Source organism: Notolepis coatsorum (genome assembly GCF_963971535.1).
Source record: "Notolepis coatsorum genome assembly, chromosome: 4".
NCBI classification, from domain to species: Eukaryota; Metazoa; Chordata; class Actinopteri; order Aulopiformes; family Paralepididae; genus Notolepis; species Notolepis coatsorum.
The window spans coordinates 70,664,818-70,688,425 of NC_140168.1; the positions used below are offsets into that span (position 1 = coordinate 70,664,818).

Sequence of the window (23,608 nt, forward strand, 5' to 3'; positions counted from 1 at the left end):
TTTGGAGAACATCGGATCTGGGGGCGGCTAGGTGGTGCAGTGGGCAAGGCGCTCACCACCAATGCAGGAGACGCTGGGTTCGAGCCCAGCTCTCCGCATTGCTATCAGCTTGGCTGGTCGTTCATACTAATACAATTGGCAGTATTAGGGGGTGGGAAGCTGATGGGTGGGGATCGGACGTTGTGGACAGCGACTCCTACAGGTCGGTTGGTGCACCTGCGCAGCAGAATCAGGACACGACGGGGGCGGCGTGCCCTCCAAACGCAGACCCCCGACGCTGAGAGATTGCACTGTGCAGGTGAAAAGATGCGACTGCTGCTTCCTCGAGTACCGGAGGGGACACGTGATGTAAGGCTTAGTCCACATTGCAGCCGGCTTGTGGGAGGCATGGCCTAACAGCATTCGAGACAGGGGAGGGTAGAATTGGACGATACGAAATTGGGATGGGAGAAAAATAGAAAATGGGAGAAAAAGTAGATAAAAAAAAAAGAGAACATCGGATCTGAGGTAAGGAATCTATTTTACCAGTCAAGTTTCAAGTTTCTTTAATAGTTGTCATACAGAAGTACAGAATACTTTTATACAAAATGCTTCTTACTGTTACGCTCCAGAGACTGTGCTAGACAAGATAAGTATGAAATAACATAGTATAGCATGTAAATTAGAAGTAAAAAAAATGAGGTCACAGTGTTCAGTATAGACATATGTACAATGTTCAATGGAATAGACGTTCGATGGAATAGACGTAACTGAGTTACCATATAATATACAATATACTATGCAGTGTACTAATATACAATACTATATAGTGCAAAGCAGAAATGGGATAAGGTACAATTTAGGTACAATTTACAGTAAGGTGTACGAGTTGTAGTGCAAATCCTTTATCAATAAATATAAAGTGTGTTTAGGTGATCTAAAGTCTTGGGATAATCAGATTTTTTTTCACCTATATCTCAGCGTCTCCCATATGTGTGTGTGTGGCTGTGAGTGTGTGTGTGCTGATCAGGAAATAAGAGAATCGATTTTTCAGCCCGCTTCTCTAGCGTGCATAAGTACACATAATACAATCGATAAGCTAGCGTTTATTTGAAAACGATATAAATAGGGCGAAAAATTACAACGGGTTTTGTGTATTCCAGGCTTGGGCCGGCCGTCATATTGACTCAATTGGCAGAGTCAGCGGGAGGGGAGTCCCTACGACCGACTAGTGGGGGGCACATGCGAGCAACGATCAAGACAGGGGAGGGGGGAATTGGCACGACTAAATTGGGATGGGAGAAAAACACAGAAAAAAGGAGGAGAAAAGGTAGATCAGAAGTCAGACAGTCCCAACAGTTCTCAAGTTCACCAGCTGTCTCTCCAGCAATTGGCAGCAGTCAATGCCCACGGTTGTGTAGCCTGATGGCTACCGGCACAAAGGACTGGCCAAGGCGGTTTGTGGCGTGTCATGTGGGGGTATAAAGGGGAAGCAGCTTCGCTACCAGTGCTGAACAAGTGGATGATGAAAAAGGCGAATCAAAGTCAAAAGATGCTACATCCTTCAACCGTGCCTTTACAAAGCCATGTGTGTTCTGTGAGAAAGGTCACACCCTGGAAGAATGTCGCAAGCTGAGAGAAAAACCACATAAGGAAAGAGTGGAGTTTCTGAAGAGGAACGGCTTCTGTTTCGGCTGCCTGGTGAAAGGCCACCTTAGCAAGGAGTGTAAAAAGAAAATGACATGTGAACACTGTTCCATGAAGCATCCCAGCATGCTACACTTTGCAAAGCAAGACAAAGGTGCAAAGGAGAAGACAACAGAAGTTGCCTCAAAAGAAGATGAACCCGCCTCCCAAGGAAATGCAGCCAGTACAGAAGAAAACAAAGTGTTAAGTGCCTGCACTGGGGCCGTAGACAACTGCGTGCTCGCCATAGTGCCTGTCAGAGTAAAGAACAAGAAAAGCAACAAAGCTGTGGAGGTTTATGCATTCATGGACCCAGGCAGCTCTGCAACGTTTTGTACAGAGACACTGGCAGAGCGATTGAACATGCACAGCAGAAAGACGGAGCTAGTGCTAAGCACCATCAATGCAAAGAAGCGAGTGGAGTTACATCCTCACTGACTTGGAAGTTAGTGGGTTAGAGGAGAATAACTTCATTGAACTGTCCAAAGTGTTCACACAGAGGAACATCCCCGTCTCCGTGAAGAACGTTCCACAACAAAAGGATGTTGACAAATGGCCGTACCTCAACGAAGTCAGGTTGCCACACATCAAAGCCGAAGTGGAGCTTCTCATCGGAACAAGAGAACACAAGCTGCTAGAGCCGTGGAAAGTGATCCACAGCCAAGCAAACGGACCATATGCGGTCAAGACTGCTCTTGGGTGGATTCTGATGGTCCACTGGAATAGCCAACGGACACTACAGCAAGTGACGGTGAACAATCAAGTGGTGCAGTGAACAGAATTGCTGTCGAGACTGAGGGTATAGAACGGCTTCTTCTCCAGCAATATAACCATGACTTTCCCGAACGAAACTGTGATGACAAGTTAGAGATGTCACTTTGTGTCAGGCTCTGCACACTATGTGGATGGACATTACTACATAAATCTTCCGCTGAAGAGAGCGAGTGTCCAAATGTCAAACAATCGAAGTGCTGCTATGCAGCGAGCACTAAACCTCAAGACCAAGCTGAAGAGGAATCCTGAGTTCCATGCCGAGCACACCAGCTTCATGGGTGACATGTTTAACGCAGGATATGCAGTGAAAGTACCAACAAGACTGTTAAGTCGTCAGGATGGAAAAGTATGGTACCTTCCCCATCATGGAGTCTTCCACCCACAGAAGAAAAAGATGTGTGGTGTTTGACTGCGCCGCCAGCTACCAAGGAGTCTCATTGAACAGTGAGCTTCTACAAGGACCAGACCTAACGAACACCCTGGTCGGAGTGTTGACTCGCTTCAGACAGGAGCCGGTCGCCATGATGGCTGACATCGAAAAGATGTACTACCAAGTGCGCATGCCTGATGAAGACACCGATCTCCTGCACTTCCTGTGGTGGCCCGAGGGAGACATCACCCAGGACATCGCCGAGTACAAGATGGTTGTGCATCTCTTCGGTGCGACCTCCTCACCCAGCTGCGCCACATTTGCTCTACAGAGGACAGCACAAGAGAATAGGAGCAAGTCTCCACCTGAGGCTGTAGATACAGTTCTCAAGAACTTTTATGTAGACGACTGTCTAAAGTCGGTCTCCAACAAAACTCAAGCCATCGCCCTACGAGCAGACCTCACCGCATTGTGCGCCAACGGAGGTTTTCACCTGACCAAATGGACAAGTAACAGTCGCAGGCTGCTTGAGTCTGTCCCAGACAATGAAAGAGCAAACGAACTGAGAGACCTGGGCCCTCATTCATCAACGTGTCTTACGCACAGATTTGTGCTTAACCTGTGCGTACGATCATTTCTAAGCAAAGAGTGGGATTCATAATTTCAACTTGAACTTGACTCCGTGCTTACGTGTACGCACAGGTCGGAGCACACTTAGCTGACGCCGTGGTAGAATATAGTTACTACGCATAAGCGCTCCTCAGTTCTGCATTAGTTTCAAGGCGGAAATAAAGACACTGGCGCGTGTTCTGTATGACCCCCGTAATCCATTATAGTTCATTGTAAAATAGCAACAGTAGTGTAATTATGGTCAAAACCCTATAAATAGCATTTGGAATAATAGATCTTTCTCTCAGAATGAATGCAGCATGGTTTATATAGCGTTATCGGAATATACGGGGTGTACTGGGTTAGGGCTGCACGATTTTGGGAAATAATCTAATTGCGATTATTCTGACAGATATTGCGATTGCGATTTGCGATGCGATTATAACATATTTTAAAAAAAAATTACAAGAAGAATGTTGCTGCTTTCTGTAGTCGGGTCCCAACTGCAAAATTACTGTATTACCCTGTATTATACACTTTTACTATCATGTAGACTATTCTGCTTTGTGTTTACATGTGATGTATTGTATACATGCACATTTATTATGTTCTTGTGTGATGTATCGCACATTTTATTGCTGTGTGATGTATTGCAAATGTTATTGCTGTCATCTTGGCCAGGTCTACCTTGCAAAGGAGATCTTGTATCTCAATGGGACTTCCTGGTTAAATAATTTTTTTTTTTTTTTTTTTTTTTTTTTTTTAATTGCAGGCTTGGCGATTTGATAATTGCATCATTCCAAATCGCGATTTCAATTAAAAAACGATTAATCGTGCAGCCCTATACTGGGTGTACTGGCTCCGCGTAGCTCAACTCGTTATTATTTTGCGCACAGACCGCAGAAACACGGGAACGTTTTGATTATATTTAAAAGGCTTTACGTTAAACGAAACAAGTGGAATTTCGAAGCTGTAAGCAGAATACAAGTCATATGAACACCCACGATATAGTGTTCTTCCCCCTTTTTACTGTATAAGAAAGAATAAAAAAACGCATTGCAATGACACCAGGGTGTATGTGTATTACAAAACCCTTGCAATAATGTGTCTGTGTGGGTGATATGACTTGTATTATGCTTACAGGATTCCACGTATTTAGTTTTACAATGTCAAAGCCTTTTAATGTAAATCAAAACGTTCCTGTATTTCTGCAATCTATGTGCAAAATAATAACGAGTTGAGTTCTAACAAAGAACATATTACATTCTTGGTTCGACAGCAGTGAACAATCTCCGTGAAGTGTCTCAGAGTTCCGCTCGGGTCAGTCCATTATTTCACATCCCATGGGGGGTGTTTCCTCACTTTCATGACCATATATGGATACGAGCATTGACGGTAGAACAAAGTGGTATTCATCAACACGGAGGAGCATAGGACCTGTGTACGCACGGTTGATGAATCCCGATTCTTCTGTGCATGCACTGATTCTACATTCTGTGCGTACGTGTGGAAATAGAACATATTCTACGTCCACGTTGATGAATGAGGGCCCTGGATCTGACCAACGATGCTCTCCCTGTGGAAAGGGTCTTAGGAGTGTTGTGGTGCATCGAGTAGGGGTGGACGGTATGGTCTAAAATTTATATCACGGTATAATTTGAAGCATAGACAGTAACGGTATATATCACGGTATCAGTGTTTCAGTTAGAATAATTTTTTTTGCCCGATAGGCAGGCTATATAAAGAATGACATCGTCAAGGCATGTAGATTTATAATATTTTAACTTAAAACTAGGCTACTTTTGCGTATAGTCATTATATTCCAAATAAAATAAGTCCCGAGTCGAGACTCCGTGCTGCTCCCAACGAATCCCAATAGTATGCAACTGCAGAGCCGCAGAGCAGGGGCGCTTTCAGGTCCGGTCACAGGCCCGCTCAACAGCACCCCCCACCCAACGGCTAAATTGGAGTATTGCACTGTGCAGGCACAGCGGCCCCGCTCTGCCGGCTCTGCAGCTGCATTTGCTTCTCGCAAAATCCAGCATCCAGCCCCGCTGCCCAGCCGTCGTTATCAGAACACTACACACATATCATAATGTTCACAGCAAACTGTAGTTGATCACCAGGTATGTTTTATTAACGTAGAATAATTCATATAAGAAAAACGATAGGGAAATCTCTTACCTTTCTCCACTGGTTAAAAATGCCAGGAACTGAAATTGAAAATTGCTGTGCGCCGTGGTGACATGTGTTTATTATGAAATGACAATTGCGTGTTGACACGCCCACTGCGCGAAGCCTCCTAAATAACTTTTTCTAGTTTGCACATATCTATTATCTTTTTTTTGTATTTTATTTTTTTATAATTTTTTAAACAAACACATAAACAAACATGACACACGATTAGATATACAAGCATCGTTAACAGTGCACATCAAATTAAATCACAGTTTAAATAAATGTCTAATACCTGCTATCTATTCCCCTACACACATATGCTCTTGCTCGCACCCCCCACCCTGGACCCCCCAATGGATAATCCATCCATTATCATTCGCTCCTAGCCAGACACTACCATTATTATGCTAGCTTTTATTCTCTCCACCACTTCTAACCACATTGTCAATTTGGATTCATTGAGACCCAAAATTCTTGCTGTAGATATTTCTAGATAAATCACATCGAGATATGTAAGAATCCAGACCTTTCGGCAAATCTTTTCCGGTTGAATCCACCGTGATGCTATCAGTTTTTTAGCCACTGTAATACCAGATAAAACCAATCTCTTTAGCTGTATAGGTACTGCATACTCAAAAACGTCATTCAGCAGTAATACAGAGGGGTGTACAGGTATATTCAGAATTAAGAGATTTGATAATTGCTGAGTCACTTCTTTCCAGAATATCTTAACTGGTGGGCAGTCCCAGTACATGTGCATAAATGTCCCCTCGTCCCCATTTGTACATAAGGAGCATTTGGAGTCTTGTTTAAGACCCATTCTGTTCAGTCTTATAGGAGTCAAGTATGGCCTATGAATATAGTTAAGATTGATTTGTTGATGGTCCGGGTTATTTGATGCAAGTCGAACATTTGCCCAGGCTTCTTGCCAATCAAAATCTATTTCCAGGTCTGGTATATCCCTCCTCCAAATAGAGTCTAGGTGGAGGGTTTCATACGAGGCCGTTAGTAATTGAGGATAAAAATCTGATACAAAACCTCTCGATGTCTCTTTCATAGAAACATTTGTGGTATCTGTGGTGTGCAATTGGTATCCTTAATGGAACACCGTGAGACTTCAAACATAATAATTGTGCGTAAAAATAATATGTGGAACCGGTGAGATAAAAATAAATTCTATTTCATCATAACTACAAATACCCTGTTTGTTGAAAACATCTTCTAATGTATGTATGCCTTGCTTTTCCCATCTAGGGAATCTTATAGGTCGTTTCCAATCAGGAGTGCATTGTTATTGAATAAGGGAGTATGATTCTTGCATTTATGTGGGTTAGAATATTTTTTTTGCGTTTCACGCCATATCCGGATCGCATGAGTAATTATGGGGCCAAATTTCAGTTCGCATTGCTTAATTGATATTTTGGTGTATACTATGTCCTGCAGTCTCTGTGGTGCTACTATATTTACTTCTAAATTTCTCCAGGATACTGATGCTTGGGGTTCAAACCAGGTTGTCAGTGGTCTTAAAGTGTACGCCTTAAAATAGTGGAAAAAATTTAGAAATGCCATCCCTCCGTCGGCTTTGTTTCTCTGTGCGGTGGATCTTTTTATACGTGGTGGTTTGTTATTCCAAATAAATTTATATGCGGAAGAGTGTAATTTTTTCCAGTAACCATCTGGAGGGGGTAACGGAAGCATTGAGCTGATGAAGTTGATTCTAGGTAAGACATCCATCTTAACTATTGAAACCCGTGTGTAACTGAGGGGTACAATTCCCTGACTGTATTAATAAAGTACTGATATCATTGAATCACTACCGTCTATGTACTTCTGGCCAATACTGTACATAAGTATTATTAGATCAGAACACTCCAACAAGAACACGGTTTTCCACACAAAATACTCGGTTAGAATATTTATTACATAAAAGGGATTAGATTACATTACTTAGTTGCGCTTATAAGGCAAATAGAATGTGCAGGTAAATCAATAGTGCATATTAAGTAATTATCTAGGGATCTTCTGGGAAAGGGTGTACTACCGGTTGTAAGCCAGCAGGGGGAGGCAAAGCTCTATGCAAGTCCAGGGTTCAAGGAGGTGATGTCACCCCTGGAGCAGCGGGGATAGCAGCCTGGTCCCAGGATGTGCTGCGTAGGTGAAGGTAGAAGCCGTGGAGCCTCTGGTACGACAGAAACGGGCTTGAGTGAGCAGTGGGGTAGGCGGTTCTCTGCTTCCAGCAGCGTAGTGAAGAGTGAAGAATAATAATCCTTGCCGGAGAGTGGCACTGATGGCGGGGTGTAAGTCCTCCGTGGTGCTGCTGCTCCGGTGTAAATCCTCCGGTGCGGTAATGCACGGCTGAACTTGACGTTACTATACTATTAGCACGGGCAATAAGTGCTCTATGTCGACGCACAATTACTCACTCCACGTGGTCTTTGACTCGTAATGAAGGTTTACTAATAAAATAGAGAACGATACGACAAACAGACGTATTTAGGATAACACGAGACTATATTGGGGCAATGCGAGCCCTGCTGTACCGCACGTTGCGTAGTGGGTAAGGCTTTACTTGGTAACTGAACCAGACTGAACTGAAGGCGAACTGAAAAGGAACTGCAAGGGGACTGCAAGGGGGGTTCTGTATTCGCCGCGCTATATTTATATGTGCGGGTGAACAAATAGTGCCTATCTCATTTCTGTCGCCTCTCGGTCTCGTAGCCGTGGGCGAAAGCGGGCATGTTTGGGCAAGTCCTGGCGGTAGCTTTCAAGTCAGCTCGAGGGGGTAAGGCTTTACTCGGTACCTGGCGCCAGGGGATCGCTTCCAATAGGGGAACGAATATTATGGTCCGTCCTGCTAGACTAAAGGGATATTCAGTGCATATTGTACAAGGAATATACAGGGGATATCAAACGATATACAAATATTATACATGGGATCTCAGGCAATAAATATATATATTCGGTTTAATCTGACCCTTTGTAACACCGTGCCTGTACTGAGTTTTTAAGTTGAGACCACCTGTCAAAGTCGTATTTGATTTTATTTTGGATTTCTATGTAATTGTGTTTCACCGTTTGGCTTATGGTAGGGAATACTTCAACTCCCAAACATCTAAAGTGTTTAACCATTGGTATTTCTTCTGGAAGACTTGTATTCTCTGCAGGGGCATTCAGTGGAAGGAAAGCCGACTTTGGCCAGTTTATCTTAAATCCCGATAGGTCGCCAAAGTCATTAATCAACTTGAGAAGATGAGGCATTGCGGTGTTAGGGTTTTGCATGAACAGTATTACGTCGTCCGCATAGACTAATTTTGTGTTGTGTGCCCTTGATTACGATTGGTTCTATGAGTTGGGATTGTCTTATATATTGTGCTAAAGGTTCTAGTGATAAATCGAATAGTCCGGGACTAAGGGCAACACTGTCTAGAAGAGCGTGATACCGGAAATATTCCAGAGGTGATTATACCTGTTGTAATCATGGCCGATGGGTCTTTGTATAATACTTTAATCATATCAATGAATCCTTTTCCTAACCCCATCCTTTCTAATACTGCCCATAGATACGACCATTCCAGCTTATCAAAAGCTTTCATTGCATCCAGGGACAGCATCGCCTTGGGTGTGGTGTCATCCTTGCTGGCATCTAGTACGTATAGTAATCGTCTTATGTTGTCAGTGATCAAACGGTTTCTTATGAAGCCAGTTTGATCCGGATGAACTAAAGACGTCATATGCTTTTGAAGTCTGATGGCTAATACCTTAGAGAGCAGTTTGATATCGGTTCCGAGGAGGCTTAAAGGTCTATAACTACCGCACTCTGTGGGGTCTGTCTTTTTTAAGGAGGACTGTTATGAGTGCAATATTGTCGTTCTTATGAAAGTTCCCCTCCTTGAGTATAAAATCATATTAAGTAATAGGGGTCCAATTATGTCCCAGCATGAGAGGTACATTTCTGGTGGGATACCGTCTCTTCCAGGAGCCCTACCACTTTGCATTTTGGATATGGCCTTCCTGAGTTCCTCTAACTGTTTAGCAAGTTTGGGGAGGTTAATTTGAGATATGTGTCCATTTTGTTTTGATCGAAGGTCGTTTCTGATTTATACAAGTTGGAGTAGAATTCTTTGAATGTCACGTTTATTTCTTTGGTGTCTGTTACAAGTCCTTGTTGTGCTTTAATGGAAGTTATATCTGCAAATTTTGCGTTAACTCTTAATCAGGTAGCTAGTAGGTGACTTGGTTTGGAACCTTGAGAGTAATGCTGTTGTCTTGTGCTACGTATTTGTACTTCAGATTGTTGTCTGTAAATGGCGTTAATCTCTATTTTTAGTAAATTAACTTGAGATTCCAGTCGAGCCGAGTCGTTATTGTAAAGAAGTAAATAATGTAGAGTAAAGCGTTTCTAATTCCGCCAGTTTTGAGCATCGATTCTTGCGTATTTTGGATGAAAAGCTATCCGTGAAATCCTTGATCATTCCCTTTACCGACATCCATAATATTCTAGGGTCCGGCACCGAGTTCACATTCTCTGGTAGGAATACTGAAAGAGCTTCTTTGAGTTGTGTAATGAATTCCTTGTTATTCAGCAGTGTTGTGTTAAAGCGCCATCTTGGGGCTCGGGATGATAGTACACCAAATGATCCTTTTCGGAGTAAATAACAGTGATCTGATAATGCATTGGGTACCATATCCACTTCATAGTTATCAAATAGTCTCGGTGTTGCGAAAACATAATATATTCTGGAGAGTGTTTTATGTCTTGCTGATCGACAAGAGTACTTCCGGGTCGTGGGGTTGAGTGATCGCCATAGATCATTTACACCTGTATTCTTTGCTTAATCCTTTAACGCATTAGATGACTTTTTTTGTTCGTTGGAAAAGTTGGGATAAGATTTATCCAACCCAGGGTCCCAAATGGCATTAAAATCTGCACAAATTATAATTGAGTATTCTGGAAGGTCTAACATTTCCCTAGTTAGTGCAGTGTAGAAATTAGTTTCGTATAGATTTGGGGCATATACCGCTACCAACGCTATTTTCCTATTCTTGTGTATAATCTTAGCTATGGTTATCCGACCATCTGCATCAGACCATACTCCCTTCAATTCAATATTCAATTTCCGTTTCACGACTATAGCAACTCCACGGGTTCTCGTTCCAAAGGAAGAGTGACTAATGTTATGGTATGTGTTGTCCGCTAACGTAGCTTCGTCTCCCACTAAAATGTGCGTTTTGCTTAAGAGAGCCACATCAACCCGTTTGTTTTTCATCAATGTGACCACGCTTTTGCGTTTGTTGATTATTTATTCCCCCAGTGTTCCAGATCATTATATTCAAACTAGCCATAATCTATACATATTGATTTGTATTTGTTGGTAATATTTCTGGAGTGCGAATTCACAATGGATTTACATCCCACTGTTGAGGTCCCGTTGAGCCGAGCATAAAAACATACAAAAAAAAACCTGATCCCCCCCTCCCTTACAGTCGTACAAGGTACCTATTTGATACCTCCTTCGCGTACAACTTCTTCCTTTCCTGCACCTCCGGTCTGCCCAGAATGAGCAATTTATCCTAAGCTTTCCTATGTGTACCATAGGATCTATACTTTTAATTCTAATTTAATAGAATGTCACCTGTGACCAAGCCTCTCTCCCGTTAATGTAATTATAACAGAATGAAAATTATACCTCAATTGGTACTCATTTAAACTTTTTTTTCCTTTTTCTAACCTTCTATTAACATTTATTGGTTAGAACATTTCAGAATACCTTTGCATGTTTACACATCTAAACGACAAGGAGATTTTTAAATACTTGTATGCAGATCGTCCCCCGTCATGCGTGATCATTAATCTGTTATGGTGGTCGTTGTTCTGATTCATCCAAACCCACTATACGGAGGTTAAATCTGCGGGCGTGCCGTTCTATTTCTAAGCTGGAGCTGTTTGTTTTCCAGTTGCATTTCCTTCGATACTTCTGCGATAGCTTCAAATAGTTCCTTATTCTTCTCATCTTGTTTCCGTGAGTATTCGATCCCAGTATTTGCAACCGCCGCTATGCGATCGGTTTGTGCTACAACCTGTGTCTTGATTTCTTCAAGTTTAGCCTCTATGGCTATCTTAAATGCGGTAGCATTAGTCTCGGCTCTTTCCACAGCTTTAGCAATATCATTAACCTTGTCGGTTAAGATCTTCATCATAGCTGTCATCAGCGTTTTGAAGTCGGGTGACACTCTCCATGACTGCCTCGGCTGAGGTCGTCGGAATATTGGAATCCATGCGATTGTCTGGCTTTTTGTTATCAGTAGCGTCTGCTTTTCCTTTCACTGTGGAACGTGTCACTGCGCCGTCTACCGTTGGAGAATCTGCTTCACGTCTTTTTGAGTTATCTTTCTTTGCTGGCATGCTGTTGATATAGTTAGTTGAAGGTCTTAGTTAATATATACGTCGAGGTTTAAACACATTAGTGTTGTATAAAGTAGGTTTTTAAGCGAAATTAACAAATTGGAGCGGAGCGTGTGACAGATGCGACCGTCACATACTGTCGTCAAACCGGAAGTCACATTTCTATTATCTATGACTAATTCTATCTATTTTTAGGGGCAAATGAGAGTGAAATAGTCGCGCTGTGGTTAAATGACGTCATTGCCATTTTAGAGCTGCTCTACCGGTTACAAGGTATAGTCAAAATCCATACCGTAGAGCAAATTTATACCGTATACCGTTTATACTGTCCACCCATAGCATCGAGTCTGACTCATTCAAGTTCAGGATCAATCTTAAAGACAGACCCGTCACAAGACGAGGAATCCTTTCAGTAACCAGTTCTATCTACGACCCACTGGGTTTCCTTGCCCCAGCAATCCTCCCTGCGAAGATGCTCATGCAGCAGCTGTGCAAAGAAAGGCTTGCATGGGACGACGAAATTCCTAAAAGGTTTGCCCAAAAATGGACCACGTGGCTGCAAGAGCTTCACCAACTGTCAGAAGTGGGTGTAACCAGATGTGTAAGACCAGTGGACTTCGGACCGGTTGCAGAAGCACAGCTTCATCACTTTTGTGACGCGTCCGAACATGGGTACGGGACAGTCTCCTACCTCAGACTGACAAGCAACAATGGACAGGTTCACTGCGCCTTCATGATGGAACAAGCCTGTGTTGCTCCAACAAAGCAAACTACTATTCCACGAATGGAATTGACAGCAGCGGTAGTGGCCGTGAACACTGACAAGATGTTGAGACGAACACATACATCTTACACACGCAGTCGAAGACACAGATGCTGTGAACAAGTTGATAAACCACTATTCCAGCTGGTACAGACTGAAAAGAGCCGTCGCCTGGATTCTCCGACTGAAGGATATGCTGCTACAGTGCTGTAGGAAGAAGATAGATCTACAAACAGATCTCGATGGTCAAACAAGAACTGACAACCAGAACGACAGCAAGTCGATGCCAGACCTGGGCACCTTGACAGTTGAATGTCTAACGAGAGCCGAGATAATAATAATAACTTTATTTGTATAGCACTTTTCATAGAGGTTGCAGTTCAAAGTGAGATCATCAGATTCAGTCAAACCCAGCAGTTTCCTGAAGAAGTACTCATGCTGGAGAAAGGAAGCAACGTGAAGAAGAGCAGTCATCTAACAAAGCTTGACCCAGTGATCCAGGATGGAGTTCTGAGGGTCGGAGGCCATCTCTGTGCATCTGCTATGCCGAAGCATGTGAAGCATCCGGTCATCATCCCAAAGGATTCGCACGTCACTACACTGATAAGACACTCATGAGAAAATCGGACACTGTGGAAGAAACTATATGCTCTCACGTTTGCGTCAAAGGTATTGGATCCCCTCAGCGAACTCAATGGTGAGGAAGTTCTTGTCAAGATGTGTGGTCTGCAGAAAAGTCAAAGGCAAGACCCTCGGACAAAAGATGGCAAACTTGCCTCCAGACAGGATAGAACCTGACAAGCCCCCTTTCACTAACGTAGGGGTGGATTATTTTGGTCAGTTTGACGTGAAGCAGGGCCGCAGCACTGTGAAAAGATATGGCGTCCTGTTTACCTGTCTCACTACGCGAGCAGTACACAATAAGTAGCGCACTCGCTTGACACCGACTCGTGTGTGAATGCAATCCGTCGTTTTCTGTGCAGGAGAGGACAAGTAGCAGTTATGCACTCAGACAATGGGACACATTTTGTAGCCGCTGAGCGTGAGCTGCGAGAGTCGATTCAGCAGTGGAATCAAGCAAAGATTCAAGATGCACTGATGCAAAGAGGAATCAAATGGGTTTTCAACCATTTTGGAGGAGTCTGGGAGAGACAGATCCGATCTGTAAGGAAAGTAATGAGATCTGTGCTGAAGGAACAAACAGTCAGTGATGAGTGTCTACACACATTGCTGTGTGAAGTGGAATACATACTAAATGACAGACCACTCACAACAACAGACGACCCTTCAGATCTCGAAGCATTGACCTCTAACCACTTACTACTGATGAAGAAACAGCCAGTCATGCCGCCTGGACTGTTCAGCAAGGAGGATTCATACTGTATGCACGCAGAAGATGGAAGCAGATACAATATCTCGCCGACTTATTCTGGAAGCGATGGGTGCGTGAGTTCCTTCCCCAGTTGCAAGAGCGTCAACGATGGACCCAGATCCAGAAGAATCTGTCAATTGGAGATGTCGTCATGATCTTGGATGAATCAGCGCCACGGAGCTCATGGTTGCTGGGAAGTCGTTCAGATCATTCCCGATGCAAACGGACTTGTGAGGCGTGTGCTGGTCAAGACGAAGACAAACACCCTTGAAAGACCTGTCGACAAGCTGTGTCTCATCTATGAGAAGGACAGTTAAACAAAGAGGACTTTGATCTGCGTATCCTTTGTACGTTAATTACATTCACGCTAGAATTCGCTTAGCATATGGGATAATGCTTTATGTTCAAAATTTACGTTGGCTCTAGTTTGTTTATTGAGTAATTGGCAGCCTGCTTGTCTTCCAATTAGAGGCCGGAAATGTAAGAGCCAAACCTTGAAGTCATATTTTGAATATATTTGTATTTTATATATTTAGTTATTGCATAGAAAACGAGCAGTAGTTAATTTGTGATGCTGTGGTATGCTATAAGCCATATTTATAGTTTAGTTGCGAATTATTCTAAGAATTAACGTTACATGTACTTTAGATGTGTTACTGCGCATGTGTGAGTCTTTATATGCCGTGAACTTGTATTGCCTAGTTAGTAGTGAGACAGTGCCCATGCAGTTTGGAAGCACATCACTTTTTGACCGTAGTCCATGATCCTAGTTCGGTCTATATATCCTATGAAGAATGATGTTGTACTTTGTGACTGCCCAAAGTAAAGAACCTTCAAAACGTATTCTCGAGTCTGTCAGTGTGTACATCATAATTGTGGATACAGATTTGTATTAGCCATTGGACACGAGTCTGAAACCTTTTTGCTGCCTGCACTGAAAATGAAATGGTAAACGAAAGTCTAAAGAAATCCTGACATTACAGTGATCTTCATCTTTGCTAGCTCCTCAGGGGGAGTGGGAGGGGTTTTCCAGTATGGTGTACTGTCCAGTATACTGGACAGACAGGCAGGCAGGCGTGATGTGGATATTTATAAATCTGCTGATATAGTTAAACATTAAACTACAGCTTGTATGATGGACATATACGTGGTCGTGGTCATTCGCTGTTCTACCAAGGCCACCAGGGAGCTGTTGGATGTGGATGTGTGTGTGTGTGTAAGAGAGATCCATCATCCGCTGACACAGGAACATAACGACACAATGTCACCTGTCTGCATCACTGGTACAGAGAAGCATGGGCCTGGCGCACGCACAGTGTCAGCACTGCGATGGTAGTCTGTAGTAGACTCGTCTCTGGAGGAGGTCAGCAACACATTTACATTTCATATTCTTCATGTCGAGCGATCTACTCTGAACCTGAAGATTAACCTAAATCATATTCCGTTTGTTTTAAATAGGGATGATCCGATATTGATATCGGCCCCGATATGACTAAAATAGCTAGATTGGGTATCGGAGACAATTATTATTATTTTTTTTTTTTGTATCAAGTTGCTCGTTTACTTGACTTGTGTGAATTGTGATTTAACTTAGCCTATATATTTATTTATTTGTCAGTTTTAGATGCTACAGTATTTTATATTGGAATTTTTTATTCCCATTTGCACTAAATGTTTACAAAGAATTTTGATTCGTTTATTTTTTATGTTTTGTTCAAGTTGCTGGTGCATTATTTTAATAATAAATAACAATTCAGTACATTTATATGTAACGGTTGTGACGTCACCTTAAACTTCGATGCCCCGAGTGAGAGTCAAACCCCGATCTCACACACCGCGGGCAGCAACAAAGACCGCTATACCAAGAGGTGAACTCACTTCTAAGTAATGGGTTTATGCGTCTTTTGAGGATGTGAGAGTGAGTTTAACCCATAGCACCGCTACTCACCCCAGCCCTTCTTGACGGCGCTTCACGATACCATCCGTTACATATATCTATGTGTTAATTTGTTATTTTGTTTCACTAAGTTAGGAAAGTAATGTTTTAAGTCAAGCCTGATGTTGCCTTGCACAAAATAATGATCCCAGTCTCTTCCACACAGTGAGGCATAGTTTATTAATTGAACAATGGGTATCGGATCGGTACTCGGTATCGGCCGATACCCAAAGCCCAGGTATCAGTATCGGGAGTCGGGACTGAAGAAGTCAGATCGGTGCATCCCTAGTTTTAAACCTATAGCATAATTCTGATCATTTTAAACTGAAATCATAATTATGTTTATTTTTAAACCTACAGCATAATTCTGTTTATTTTTAAACCTCAGATGGTGCCATTTCTTAACAAAAACGGATGAATTGGTCCATGAATGAATGAACAAGCTGTAGTTTTCGGGCTGCAATTCAACGCAGCAGGGAAGCCAACAGGCAAGGAATGTTACCAACACTGAATATGTGTACATACATATATACTAGGGCTGTCAGTTTATCGCGTTAATTAATTACACAGCAAATAAATAAAAATTAACTCAAAATTAATTACAAAAAAAGTTTTTTTTTTTTTTTTTTTAATAATAATATTTTTTTGTATCATTCATTCCACAAGCATGTAGAATACACATTTACAGATTTTTTTTTAATATGGTCATTTGCATGTTCTTGGTATCTGATTCTAGGGACATCTATGAATCTCAGGGAATGTATTCCCAGTGTCAGAAATACTGTGGGCTAGATCCACAAAGAATGGATTGCACGGTGCAAGTTGCACCCTTACTTACAATTCATTATGAATTGAAAATGGGGGACCCTGATGTAAACAAGACGAAAGTCTTTCTCTGGTCTGCATTCCCTTAACAATTGTGTGTATTGAGCCGTACTGTATTGTACCCATTCTGCAATCTGTTAATAACATTTTCATTCAATCAATCAATCTGCGCGGTGATTGATTGAATGAACATTTTATTTTGAGTAAATTGTAATGAACCAAATGAGAATATCAATAAATATTTTTTTTATCTTTGACTGTGAATAACACCATGCTCAAATTGACCAGACCTGAAAAATCTAAGCAAATTAATAGATGGAAGATGATTAAACAGAAGGTTTTGTAGATACAGTACTGAATTCTGCCATCCGGACACATGCAATTTGAAATATGATTATAGAATATAGAATATGAGGCATAAAATGGTAATGCGATTAATTAGATTAATTAATTACAAATCCTGTAATTAATTAGATTAATTTTTTTAATCGCCTGACAGCACTAATATATACATGTGTGTATAAATATAAACTGTGACCAATTCTATGTTTTGAAGCAGCAATGCAGAAATAGATATTCTTTTTTGCAATTGATTTATTTGAATGTGTCCAAATCTCATTCTTGAAACAATAACTTCTTCCCTCGTACCTCTGCCCACATCTCTCATTTTCCCTACTGCCCGCTGGACATTATAAAAATGCCTACCTTTATTTCCTCTATCCCAATCCTCCTGCCACTTCTTTTTCATTTCACATTTAATTATGCTACCGGAAAAGTGGGGTTGTTCCCGGAGAGCTCACTCTTGGCAGTGGTTTCTCAGTGTATAATGTATGGTGCTCTCCCTCAACATGCGAGTAGGGTGAGACAACACCATTCTTTAGTCCAAATAATACCCTAATTTATACTATATTATTGTCATTCGTTTAATGTAAAGTCAGTCTTACATTGGCACTGCTTTAACGTTGCATTTACCCATAATCCATTTCTGTATTAGACGTGCCAGTATAACTTTTGTAATATGAATGAAGAGCAAATGTATAAAGTTAATCAATACACAATGAAAAAATATCTTTATCTATATCACATGTCAAAACTACTTTAATAAAAGAAGATTTCCGTTTTTCATTTCTACTCATTCATCCAAAATAAGACAGCAATTCTACTTCTGCATGCACCGGGAGAATTGAGCTCATAGCACAGATTTGGAGTTGATGCACATTGCTGTTATTAGGAAATGTTGCACATGGTGGAAATAATGGAAATTAACATTTCTAACATTAACATTATAATAATAATAATTTAGGACCTGCTCAGAGGTCATCAATTGGCACACATGCGATGCATGCATGCAATTCGTATCTGCGATTAACCCATCCCGTCGTCCTTCCCCCCCAAGGGCAGCCGGGAGCAGACAGGCATCAACGTGAGCCGCGCCAGGGGACCAATCCAAGTGCTCCTGTCTGTCTTCGTCAAGGACGCCACAGCGTTAGCGATCTATTGTTGTGCATGTTTTTCCATTGGGTTTATCTTATCGGGGGGGGAAACCCTTGCGAGCACGGGGAGAACATGCAAACTCCACACAGAAAGGCCTGGGAGATACCCCACCTGGGTAACTGGCATCATGGAAACCTGGTCCCCAAGCGGGAATCGAACCCTGGACCTTCTTGCTGTGAGGCGACAGTGTTAACCACTACACCACCGTGCCGCACATACATTTAGTGTATGTTTAAAGTTGATACATTGAGGCATGGTAGAATTTCACTTTATATTACAGCAGTATCCGTTTTTAACATTACAATTAGTGTCCGACACTATAGACACATGTTAAAAGTCAAAGTCAACTTTGTCATTTTCCAATTTGTGCAAGACATACAGAAAAATTCAATTACGTGCCCCCCTTCCTACAGTGTATATAGAAAGAGACAATAAACACAAAAGTAGCATAGGACACAATATACAACACACAGGACTATGTACAATATAAACAGTGCCTACAATTAAATTAATTAATGAATTAAATAAGAGGTAAAAGAGAACTTAGTTCAAGTTCAAGTTCTAGTAGTAGTGTAAATATTCTTTAATTTGTGTCAATGTTATAAAAATCCTATTGTATTCAACAAATTAATTATGATACACCACAATGTGCCCTTTCTATCTATGGCCTTGCGATTCCACGGCTGCGCAGTGCAGACAATATATATATATTATATATATAATATATACATACGAGGGGGAGGAGACTACATTGGGAGGGGGGGGGGGGGGAGGGGGCAGGGCGAAATATCCAGTTTTTTTCAAATCACAATGTTGACAGCTATGCTCTAGTCTAGGCTACACCCAGCAGGGACCTCCAATACGGTAAAACAAACCAACCCCAGTAACCTGGTGGTAAAGAAACACTGCGGTGCCGATGTCACACCTCACAAGGTGCCTGCTGCGTGTGTGAGAGTGACTGGGAGGAAATGAGGGATAAACACAGTAGCACCTTCCACTTCTCACCTTTTTACCTTCCGCCTGACACACACCCCTACCTCCTGACATGCACTGACTGACACACAAACCTACTTCACACACAAAATAATCATTGGTAAATAACCAACTTTAACACTTTAACTGCCGAAGGTTAAATTCATGATATACCATCCCTTGCCAGCTCTATTTGTCTATGGAGAAGTTCCCCTTCTTTGCAGGGCTATAACTTTTTAAATTCTATTGCTAGATTGCCATTATTAGGGCCCATTCAATGTCCTATATGTATTGTTCAGGGTGTATGAACGTTAAACTTTTTCATTCACATATTCATACTAAAATATGATCTAAAGTATAAGTATGTTTTCATCTCTTTCTGCAGCTTTCTCCAGAACGTGATTTATAGCCCCAAATGCATTATATTGATGATCAAATACAGTTTGGTAGCGATCGGTGCCAGATGAAAAATTTCAAATGGACGTGCTTCTAGAAGTTTCTACGTATCATCTGATGATGACCGGATGGGCGGGGGATCGTTTATAATTCCGTGGGCAACGTTATACCATTCATCTAATGTGGGTCAAATGTTCATCATAGCAGTTAGTGTCGAACACGGTAATACTACACGCTAAAACTCACCCCAGTCTCCGCGGGCCGTTGGGCGATCAGCGTGGGGTAGACAGTTTTCCATTATGGGATGTCGAAATACCCGGTCCATTTCCAGGTTGTATAATAGTATATACGTCCAAATAACGTTGTTTATTGAGTTAGGGCGAGCGATCTATTATCGAGTGTTTCAAGATGGAGTCGCGGGAGCTATAGAGAGTGGCCGGAAGTAATATGGGTGATCACCACTTCATCCACATGACTTCCTGTTTGGCGCTTCTGCCGATCGGCCACCAGATGGCGCTCTTGAACCGCTAGAGGGTTGAGAGGAGGCCAGCACTGTGTCTCAGGGCTGCGGAGGAAAAATATGATTTCGATCACAGATTTTTGAAATATTGATATTAAAGACGAGTTAGGTCCTCTGCAACTTTAGCATGGCTAGGAAAGACGCCTAAACACGTTTTCGGCACTTAGTGTTAAGCATTGATCACAAAAGCATTCTATATTAAGCCCACACCAATCTGGTTGTTAATTCAGTTTTTCAATATTCAATAAAAAACATGCGGGTGCAGATAATGCACTGAAAAAAGGTACCGTTGGGTACTGGTTCAAATGTGAACGGTACCGAACCCTATATCAGACAGATATGAGATACCAGTATCGCCATCGGTGCATCCCTAATGGCAAAGGTAAACAGCCTCTAGGGATTTCAGTGGCAAAAACAACCACTTTTTCTGTAAAGGGTTTTATGAAGACAGCACCAGATTCGGATTGAGTGTGAAATGCATGGGTGCAACTGCATGTCACAAGACCGTATTATCAGTTCACACTCCCCCTCATGTGTTGGAAGTTTCACAATATAACCAAAGTGTTAACTACATCTGTAGCCTCCCGTCACTTCCTCTATGAAACACAATGCCATCTCCTCGTGGTAGATAAGATGTGCCTTCACTTCTACCTCTCAGTATAAAACTACAACACTGTCACTAAGATTTGACCAGAATCCATTATCCCTATTAATACCTTGTCATTTACTTTAGCGTGCAATCTTTTTGTTTTGTTGCTGCGACCAGCAGCTCTATATAGCTGGCTCTGTCGGTCGGTCGTGTGTGTTAAAAGTATTGCAGCTGCGAATTTGCTCTAGTTTCCATGCATTTCTATTCTCCATTACTGTGTGTATATTCTGTAGTGTGACTTAATATTTATGATCCTCTGCGTTTGCACATTACCTCCAGCAGTTGCTTACTTGCTTGTATAAAAAGGTCCATATAAGGCCTGCCTTTTAGAGTCAGACCTGAGCGTGGTGGAGGTGGACCGACCGACACAGACAGGCTAAAACAAGGCACTGGGTGAATCTCCCCAGTACTAAAACTGTCTGATGCCAGGCCAAGATTCTCAAAAGGCATACAAATATAATTACCTTTGCAACTTTACTTGCATGCAGGAGAATCTTACTGCAATGGAAATCAAAACAGTAAACACCCACCAAAAGCTTCGGTATGGTTGAGCGATCTTATGCAATTCATTCATCTAGAGAAGATTATATACTCACTTAGGGGGTCTAAAGACATATTTCTGTCCGTCTGGGGTCCTGTCCTGAACCATGTTGGAGGACTTGTAACTTTAACGGATAACCTAGTTGTTTGATGGTTGTTGTAGTTTCGTATGCAGCCTTAAGCATTAACGTTCACCATGTTGATGAATGCAACCTAAATAATCCTTGACTTATGTTACAAGCTTGAATGTGGAAGTGGTGTATCTTTTTTATTGTTATATTTTTTTGTCTCAGTTTGTTTTTGTGTTATGGGGGGGGGGGGGGGGTAAATAAATTGTAAAATGGGAACCGATGTGAAATACACTTGTTAGTATTCCCAAATAAAATACATTAAAAATATATATATTTAACTGATGCCAGGATTCACATGTAGTATAGGCCTACCATATCAGAAAGCAAAGTCCTTTTATCATTTAGAAATCAAAGTAACACAGTTCCCTCCATGTATTTGTACATAGAATGAACAGGTGCCATCTCTGCATCCTCCTGACTGAGTAGTACATTCAAATCTCCTGAGAGATGTTTTGTCCAGTATGGTCTGTGCAAACTGGTATTGATCTGGTTGAAACGCCTGCTACTTTCCCTGAGATAGTGGTCCTGCAGAACACACACACACACACTAACGTGTCTCTCCACGGTCGGTAACGTTGACTTACAGAAGGCTGTCACTTGGAGGCTACATTCCAAAAACAAGTCACTCTGACCACATTGCGACCAATTAAGCACTTGAAGATGAAGGAGAGCGAAAACACTTATAGGGACTCTCTGGAAAAAAACATGTTATCTTATAAACCCGCTCCAACTTGACCTCACGCCCCGCATTAACCGCGGATGAGAGACCACGTTTTCACCACAGCTGTGTTGTTGTTGACTTCAGCTCATCACAACATGACACGAAGTCAGCCAGCTGTTTTGTCACCTTAAAATAACTAACTAGCCACTAATGTCTTTATAGTAACTTAATGTACCACACTCTGTAAGGCTTGTAAACTTTCTAAATGCTTTCTGAACTGGCTCCAAATAAAATTTCACAGCCACCGGCAATGAGATACCTGCTCACTGCGTATTCCCATAAATACATTTGTGAATATTACAGGACAAACAATAGAATTCGGGAGACCCATACACCACACATGTCTTTAGATCTCTGAAGATAATTCGATGGGTCTTGTTTCCCCATAATAAAAAACGGCAGTTTGTATAGATCTAGCTTGATAGAAGCAGCTTTGATACAAATAGAAATCAACTGTACCACACTTTGAACATTTATAATTATAATGGCTTAAAGTTCTGGTTTCCAGAAAAGCGCACAACATAAAAAGTTGTTGTCATGGGGCTGCATTTAGAGTAGCATCATGTCAACAAACTAACCTGTCAAGTGTGGAAACGCAGAGTACAGTCCCGTGTTGTAGCTCAACTCTCCGACGTGGGAGTTGATGAAAATCACATCTTTGGTCGGAGAGGAGGAGAGCGGACTGTCGGGTTTAGAGGAATACCCTTCGCTGCTGCTGACTGACCACTTCCTCGTAAACGACAGAAAAGATGCCATGGTTTTTTGGTAATTATTAAGAAAAAGTGGAATTAAAGTTTAAGTCCAACGTGTCGGGTTCGCCCTCTTCTGCAGACGCGATACAGAAGTCACAGATAACCGGAAAGTAATCTAATCTAGATTATCTAACTCTGCTTCAATTGAGCGGCAGCCGCGTCCCCTCGTCCTGTTTCACTGACAGTGCAAACTCACTGGTTCATCGACAGCCTATTCAAACCAAACCAAACCAAATCAGTGCCATGCAAATCACCTGGCAAGAGAGGATTGTGGGAGTAGTAGTTTGCAGAATGATTTATAATATAGCAGCAACAGGCCTAACGATAAAATGCATCATTCATGATGAATCTGCATTAATTCATTCATTCATTCATTCATTCATTCATTCATTCATTCATTCATTCATTCATGCCTTAGTAAGGAAGTAGGCTACAGTAGATACGATAGATAGAAATGCAAGATTGTCAAAACATTTTCCTGCTGTTAGTCTTCCTGTATCTGTATCAGATGTTGTAAGCAGACACCCAGGGAGATTCA

At 41.8% G+C, this 23,608-nt stretch overlaps 1 protein-coding gene across 1 annotated transcript in view; it reads right to left on the reverse strand.

Moving 5' to 3' along the window:
• Nucleotides 1-23,105, reverse strand: part of LOC311226552 (oxidation resistance protein 1-like) — a 179,666-nt gene extending 156,561 nt beyond the window's left edge. The window contains exon 1 of the mRNA XM_084311972.1: nucleotides 22,897-23,105. Within this exon, the coding sequence (XP_084168098.1) occupies nucleotides 22,897-23,074 (178 nt within the window). The 5' untranslated portion in view covers nucleotides 23,075-23,105. The remainder of the gene's footprint in view (nucleotides 1-22,896) is intronic.
• Between the last annotated feature and the right edge of the window lie 503 nt (nucleotides 23,106-23,608).